At 40.6% G+C, this 8,340-nt stretch overlaps 1 protein-coding gene across 1 annotated transcript in view; it reads left to right on the forward strand.

Annotated features, from left to right (window-relative positions):
• Positions 1–233: 233 nt before the first annotated feature.
• The window catches only part of LOC107661757 (adenylate cyclase type 9-like), a 56,112-nt gene continuing 48,005 nt past the window's right edge, over positions 234–8,340 (forward strand). Inside the window, exons 1-2 of the mRNA XM_016451524.1 lie at positions 234–636; positions 1,756–3,592. Coding sequence (XP_016307010.1) covers positions 1,780–3,592 — 1,813 coding nt within the window. The 5' untranslated portion in view covers positions 234–636; positions 1,756–1,779. The remainder of the gene's footprint in view (positions 637–1,755; positions 3,593–8,340) is intronic.

Here is an 8,340-nt window from a genome sequence, read left to right on the forward strand (position 1 = left end):
TGTTTATATGTAGAGGTGTCAACGCTAAATTGGTCTGGTTGATTTCATATTGCTCTCAATATGACAGCTGTGTCTCCCCCTGCATTATTTGATTGGAACGTCATTGATTGGAACCCCCAACCACCCCGTTTTGACAGCCCTCGGTGACGCGCTCGGACGCGAACACTGCGGTTTGAGAAGAGCCCACCTCTATGTGAATGCGTGCGTGCTCGCCACCCTTCTGTTGTTCTCTCTCCAGAGCGTGCACGCACGCGTTTATCCCCACCTCTCAATGTATTTCCAGCGTCTGCCGGACCTGTACAGACACCGCGTCGGATTGCGAATACAGATGGAGATTTTACTGATGTCTGATGGCCACCGGCGCACCCGAGCCGCGCGAAAGCACACAAGTCAACTATGATACGCGCGAGACACTGGCATGTGTCAGGAGTGCCAAGCTGTGCGCTGACGGGGAACATAGACGAACCGGCTGAGAAAGAGATTTGTTTGGATATCACAGGAAAAGCTGCCCGTGGAAATGAGTCCTGAAGAGAAACCAAAGAGGCACTTTACTACTGTGTGTCTATGGAGAGAGAAGTGCAGACTTTCTGTTTTCTCTACGAGAAAAGGAAACTTAAATGACTTCTGAACATAAAGGTGAATTCATTTTTCATTTGAAGCACTTTTACAACATGCATTGATATACATGGCTCACACTGGTTTCAAACAGCCGAACCTGAATTAAGATCACAGTGTTTTAAGTCTATGGGATTATACTGGACATATAGTCATTTATGCATCTTGAATGATAACTTAATCCATATGCGCAATCTTCATGATTTTTATCCCGTTACGCACGTTTAATTCAGAATAGAAGCGCCTGCAAAATCCGGAGTGGGAACTCAGGAAAGGTCGGTGCAACAGTCAAGAGAATATTAACGCGACAGGCCATTTTAAAGAGAAGACTGGTTGAATTTTTGTGTGTTTTTAACAACAGTAACGCCTTTATGTCCGTCTGACAGGACCCGGAGTCTCCAATGAACGCTTATTCTGAATCTGAAGAACAAAAGAGGGCGGCAGGTTTATTTTTAGGAAACCGTGTTGAGTTATTTTTCTTAAGTAAATAATGTTGAGAAACATCATGCTTTTCAGTTTGGCCACTCTTGGACTTTTCTGAAATACTCATCCCCTCTTGGACTTTTTAAATGTTTATTTGATCAAGAGTTTTTTGGACTTTATTATGCATAACTGTGTTGGATATGAGAAATGCAATAACTTACGTCAAGCATAAATGCTGACAGTCCTCTAAGTGGTCTCATAAATACAATTAGCTTCTTGAAAACCAATGTAATGGCTCATTTATGGAGAAAATGGTGCACTTGGCGTCAGAATGGAGTTAAGAAGTTCCCTAAGGAGTCAAAGCAAACAGTCCTTCACTTGAGTCTTCATTTTTGTGGTATTGTTATGTAACTTTGATTCATCAGTGAGAGAACATTTTTGATTCACTTGTAGTAAGTCAAAAGATTCCATGTGCTTTGGATAAACCTCTCTGACCCATGTGCGTCAGGAAGGACAGAAGAGAAGAAGAATGCGCTATTGACGTCATGAGGTGAAATAACCAAAACTTAAAATCCTGGAACTGTCTAAATGCATGAGTAAATTTTTTGTCATCTAGTCGTCAGAGCTGTTTGGTGCAACCTCCATTTGTTTTCCCCTCTTGATTCTTTTTCCATCCAAGCACCTTATTTTCATAATTTTTTTTTGCATTTCTCCCAGCTCGCCTCTGATCTGAATGGTATCATGGCTTCTCCTCAACATCAACATCTGCTGTTTCACAACAGCGAAGTAAGCTGCGACTCCAGCGGTGATGGTGCTGTGTCTGTGCGGATCAGCAGCACAAAGCCGCACAAACAGCAGCGTGGGAGTCTGGGCGCCAGCGCCATGTGCAGCATCATCGGGGGCTCCAAACATTGCAAGTACAGCATCTCCTCCAGCTGTAGCTCAGGTGAAACTGCCATCCGCAAACCAGTGGTCAAAGGCCTCCGGACTCAAAGGAAGATGCCGCAGCTGTTTGAGAGGTCGGCTGGACACTTCTGGAACCCCAAGTTTGACTCCAACATTCTGGAGGAAGCCTGCCGCGAGCGTTGCTTCCCTCAGACGCAAAGACGTTTCCGCTGTGTGTTGTTGTACTTGGTGGCAGCCAGCCTCCTCTGGGGGCTGTTCTTCATCGCTAATGCTAATCGATGTGAACGGACTGCCTTCTTATTGCCCACGGCCTCCTTCCTACTCCTTTGTTCTGTCCTGTTTGTCTTCACGTTCACCCGGTTCTACGTCCACTGCTACAATCAAGCCTCACTGTTGCTCATCGTGGTGACATTTGCCCTCACTCTTGCACCTCAGATCCAGACTCCAGGATTTAGTGACTTTAATGTTCCTCCTTTGAAGGATGAAGAGAACACAGGCAACTTCAGTGGCACTGAGGATAAAAACCTGACGTCTGAAGTTGCCCACAGTGGAGGTCCAGTAGCCCCTTGTTTGTCCCCAGTTGGCACCTTCTCTCTAGGCATGGAGGTGCTTTCGTTGCTCTACAGTTTCCTCCACGTCCGTTTTTATGCTTCGCTCCTGCTCGGCCTGCTCTACTCAGTGCTTTTTGAGACGCTTGGCTGGATGCACTTGATTCAAGGCAATGGTTGGAGAAACTCCACCGAGGAACATTTGGAAACACTCTACTGGCTGATCCCTGGAAGAGCCATTTTGCATCTCTGCGCCCACGTCATTGGCATCCACCTTTTTATTATGTCCGAAGTGCGTTCACGCAGCACGTTCCTCAAGGTCGGCCAAGCCATCATGCATGGGAAAGACTTGGAGGTGGAAAAGGCCCTGAAGGAGCGGATGATCCACTCGGTGATGCCTCGTAGGGTGGCTGATGAGCTCATGAAGCAGGGCGACGACGACAGTGACTATTCGGTTAAGCGCTACTCGACGGGATCGGCTATTGCAGGCGCCTCCAGTCCTAAGAGCACCAAACGCAAGAAGACATCGATTCCTCGGGGTCAGATCATCTTTCGGCCGTTTAACATGAAACGCATGGAGCCGGTCAGCATACTGTTCGCGGACATTGTGGGATTCACCAAGATGAGCGCCAACAAGTCGGCGCATGCCCTGGTGGGACTCCTCAATGACTTATTTGGACGCTTCGATCGCCTGTGCGAGCTCGCGTGTTGCGAGAAGATCAGCACGCTGGGAGACTGTTACTATTGCGTGGCTGGTTGTCCTGAACCACGAGAGGACCACGCCTACTGTTGCATAGAGATGGGGCTTGGGATGATCCAGGCCATTGAGCAGTTCTGTCAAGAAAAAAAGGAGATGGTGAACATGCGCGTTGGCGTCCACACGGGCACCGTGCTTTGCGGGATCCTCGGCATGAAGCGGTTTAAATTCGACGTCTGGTCCAATGATGTCAACCTAGCCAATCTCATGGAGCAGTTGGGTGTTGCCGGGAAGGTTCACCTTTCGGAGGCCACGGACAAGTTCTTGGATGACCGGTACTTGCGAGAAGATGGCCGAGTCCCAGAAAGGATTGGACCAAGTGTGGTTGCAGATCAGCTTAAAGGTAAGATGTGCATTTCTAATGACTAACACTTAGTACATGAGTATGTTTCCTTGTTTAGTACTGTGCTTAGTCTTTGTTGCGAAACCGTGCCTTGGAGTACTGAGTGAGACACTTTTGGCTCTTGGCTCATCTGGCTGTTAAAACTTTATTTGCTGCGTTGAAACTTTACTCTTCAGCCTGCGTATTGTCAGTATCTTCAGGGTTTACTTGTCAAAGCGTTTGGTTGAATCTTTGCCCCTTCGGTTTCTGTGACATATTCGGTTTCGGAGCAGGTTATTTAGTCAGTTATATGTTGTCTAACCTTTTCCACAGCCTTCAGAATGGGACTCATATTGGAGTTTTGTACAGTCAGCTTTTCCTCAAAAAAGGCCTGTCATTTTCTATGTATGATCATGTTTTCCATTCAGTGGTCAACAAAGCAAAATTATAATTTGCAAGTTGCAAATTAGTCATGTTAGCATGTGATGCAATGTTGGCATACATTTGTTGTTATTTTTGCGTATTTTGTATTTTATGTATTTCTGCCAGTTTTTGCACGTCTCCTTTCCTTTAAAGGGATAGTACACCCAAAAAATGAAAATTGTCATCATTTACTAACCCTCTTGTGGTGTCATATATAAGACTTTCTTTCTTCTGTGGAACACAAAAAGAGATATTTTCAAAAATGTCTCGGCATTTATTTATATATTTCCCACAGAAAAAAAGTCTTACAGGTATTTTACATTTTGTTTTTGAAATTTTTATTATTATTATTTTGTATTTCTATTTGGCTTTAAAGGGGTCATATGATGCGATTTCAATTTTGCCTTTCTCTTTGGAGTGTTACAAGCTCTTGGTGCATACATCATATGACCCCTTTAATTTATTTTATTACATTTTTAGTCATTTTAGTATTTCAGTTTAAATGTATTATTTCTAATTTTTATAATATAAATATATTTAACTATAATATTTACACTGTAAATGATGACAGAATTGTTATTTTTGGGTGAACTGTCCCTTTAATAGCTCATAAAGAGATTCATGTTGGAGATTTGTATAATCATTTTGCAAAAGGGCTGTAATGTCCACTGTGTCCTAATTTCATGCGCTTTCTGATCAGCAATCAACAAAGAAAAATGAGCATTTGCAAGTTAGCAACCTTGTTTTGCATGCCAATAAGGTTAGCATGCAAGCTATATTTGTACATTTGTTTCTTTTGCATATTTTGCATTTCAAGCTAACCTCTCCTTTCGCTTAAAGGCTGGTCACCTCACTTATATCAAGTATTGGATTCTCAAGGCATCGACATTTGTATAAATGTGACCAAAGGCTGGCATTTTTATGTAATTAACTTATGCAAATGGTTCTTTCATTTTGTTAATTGTGCTTGAGCTCAACCAAAAGCTAATAATTGGGCGTTGAGTGATATATTTTCCGTACAGAATATGAATGTCCCAGCTTGTTATTAATCCTTCCAGGTCATAATTATGGTTACTTAATAAATCCTCTTCATTTAATGAGGAATGCCAGACTGTAATTAATATAAAATGGAATTCTCATTTTGGCAGTATTGATAACAGGCCAAATGACTAAACCTCTTATAAGATTAGCAAAGTGGCATCTGTCCTTTACCACGCAGATTGGCTTAATGTCTTCGCATATTCCGTTTTTTTTAATCATTGTTATTGATTAAGGAGCCGCATGTTAAAAAAAGCCCCATGCATTTTCACCGGACTTTTGACATCTTTATCCGCCGTGCTAAAATCTAAGCACTGAAGGATCCCAAACGCCTGTTTGTGAGTGGATAAACTCAACTGGTGAAACCGAAATCGCTGTGCCAGAACAAATCTCTATGCTGTCTCAGTATCATCACGCCGTGGCAGCGCAGGTGTCTTGGTAGGTCCTGCGGGTCAACTTGAAATGATGACGCAGCTGTCACCCTTGAGAGTCTCGCTTCATTTCACTAGTGTTAGTTGCCAGTACTCCCTCTCAATCAGCGAGGATTTGAGTCTCCTGAGGAACTCAAGCCTCATTTTTTTACTCTGTCATTCCCTCAGCCTTCGTTTAAAAGGGTAAAATGGCCTCCTTAAAACAGTCCCATGGTGCTCGTTTCTGAATATCTGTCAGTTCTTCTATCAATTTCTTTCCCTCAGCCTCTGTTTTTGTACTGTAGTCTTTCCAGTGGATAGGTTTGCTCTTATTTTTTTTTTTTTATACAGTTTCATGACTCATAATGGTACAGCAAGGTGAAGTGTAACATTGCATAACAACCTTTCTTTTTCTAACACCACTGAACTCTCTGTTGAATTCACTGCATTTCATTTCGCTCTGTTTAACACTGTACTCAAGGCCTGAAGCTTTAATATATGACTTCCTTTCTTTAATCATCAACAAAATGATTAAAGTGGCGACATTCTTTCCTTCATATCTTGTGTTCATTTGATTGCCCCTCTTAAGGCGTTTTTTTTTCCCCCCCGTTCACTGGCTGAAAGCTTAATTTTCCTACTCCGGAGTGATGTGTTCAGTCCAGCGCTCAGGATTTATCTTTCCCTCATGGATTTTCAGGCCCATTGAATGTGCTCTCCGTCGAGAGAGACTTCGACTCCAGAATGGCAAAAATCTTCCAGCTGCTGGCAGTAGCTACGTAAATCACCAAAGGAAAGTAGCGAGCTCGTGTGGAAACCTGGCAGACCTGGGAATAGAGAATGGCCAGGTCTCGAGTAAATCACACCGACCTGGACGCTAATCACAAACCTGCAGTCTCCCGTCAGATGCCGATGTTCTTTTGAATTGGACATGTGTTTAAATGAAAGTGTTGGCTCTCGCTGCAAGGTCTTTCAATTTGCTGGTGAAATCAAGCTGCGCAAACCAACAAAAACAGCACACATGGGTCATTCCTACTGTGCAGTACATTTTCATGTCTCTGTGAAATCAAACCATGAAACCAAGAGCTCATCAAATCTAAACTGGGTGTTTTAGTTTAGTTTTCAGTCCTTGTGTGTTAGATTTGAAGTCGTCTACAGCAGCCTATATGCTAGTGTACTGCTAAAAGACTTTTAACAGTTTTTCCGCTTTTGTGAAATTGAGTCAGATGTCATATATATATATATATATACACTAGTCAACATTTGAAGTGGATAAAAACCTTTCATCAAAGTTTTCCTAAAACCAAAATGCGTTCTTGTCTTAGCTAGTATACTGATAAAAGACCAAATCCACTTACATGCGTTTAAAATGAACAGTTTTTTCACTCCTGGACTATGTCAATCTCACTATATAATTTATTTTATTTTTATTTTATTTTATTTATTTTTATTTTATTTTATTTTTTTATTTTTTATTTTATGATATAATATCACAATATCACACAATATCACAATTAAGTGACAATAGCATTAATTTTAACAAATCTTACTGCTGTGGAAGTCATTTATATGTGTACTTCTAAAAGACCAAATTAAAATATATACATAATTAAAATGTACAGCTAATTTTATTTATGTATTTATTTATTTTTTTACGTCTGCGGAAAATGCACCAGATATATAAAGCAAATATTTATTTGCTTATTTTGGATAAAATTTAAAATTCTAAAGATGGAAAACTTATTTAGTTTTCTTTTATCATAATATAATATTACAGTTGTGTGTGTGTGTGTGTGTGTGTGTGTGTGCTCTCGCCCCTGTTGTGTGGAGTGTTCGTTTGAGTGGAAATGGAGGCTATTTTTGGCCATTTCCCTGGAAAGTACCTGATTGTGCCCTGGTCCTCCCGCGGTTTCAGAGAGCGATGCCACCTCCCTTAACGTCAGGTTAGTCAAACACTCGTTTTGTCAGGCATTTCAGTTCCTGCTGATAAAAAAAAATATGGGTCATATTATTGTGGCCCACAATTTTTCATTTGAACTCAATTTAGGAGACGCAGCCTGTTGAACTACCAGGTAGGTTATGACTGTTCTTCAAGCTATGCTAGTAACTGTAAAGCTAGCGTGACAGTAGCTTTGTTGTTTTCAGAGTAGCTTTTACAGTAACAACCTACTTTTTTTAATAATTAGCATTACTATGTTGATGTTGACTTTGAAAGTCTTATTCATTTTAGTGAATTGGTTCATTTTATATGGATTGTTTTGGTCAAATGATTCAGTAATCAAATAAAAGGTTCCTGTGACAATGACTGACTGATTGATTGACTGTAGTTTAACTTGCTTGCTAGCTTGTTAAGAGAAAGTGTGGCTGTGAAATAGTTAAATGTTGTATATTTGTAGCTACATTTTTTTTAGCGTTCATCTATGTAAATGACATTGTTCGCTAGTTTTATTATTTGCATTTAGTTTAAATGGATCTGTTTGCTTTTGACCACTTTAATGCTATCCCAGTATGGTTGCGAAATAGTTAAATGTTGTTCTTTGCTACGTTTTTAGCATTCAGCTATATAAATGATGGTATTTAGTATAAATGTATTTGTTTTTGTTGTCGGTTTAATGCCGTCACTTTTATTTAGCTACTTTTCGTTAATAGTTTGTAGTGTGAAACAATTGTATTCATTTTTTTTAAACAAAGAGTTTGACTGCATAAGCTTATTTTAATTGTTAGCTTTTTAAGAGTTGGTGTGGTTGTGAAATAGTTAAATAAATGCTATCACAGTGTGGTTGTGAAATGAATGATGTTGGTCTTCGCTATCGTTTTTAACCTTCAGCTAACTCACGGTGTTTCCTAACTTGAACTTAATGTAAATTTATTTGTTCATTGTTGATCATTTTAATGCTATCA

This window comes from Sinocyclocheilus anshuiensis, unplaced genomic scaffold (genome assembly GCF_001515605.1).
Source record: "Sinocyclocheilus anshuiensis isolate Anshui unplaced genomic scaffold, SAMN03320099.WGS_v1.1 scaffold207, whole genome shotgun sequence".
NCBI lineage: Eukaryota > Metazoa > Chordata > Actinopteri > Cypriniformes > Cyprinidae > Sinocyclocheilus > Sinocyclocheilus anshuiensis.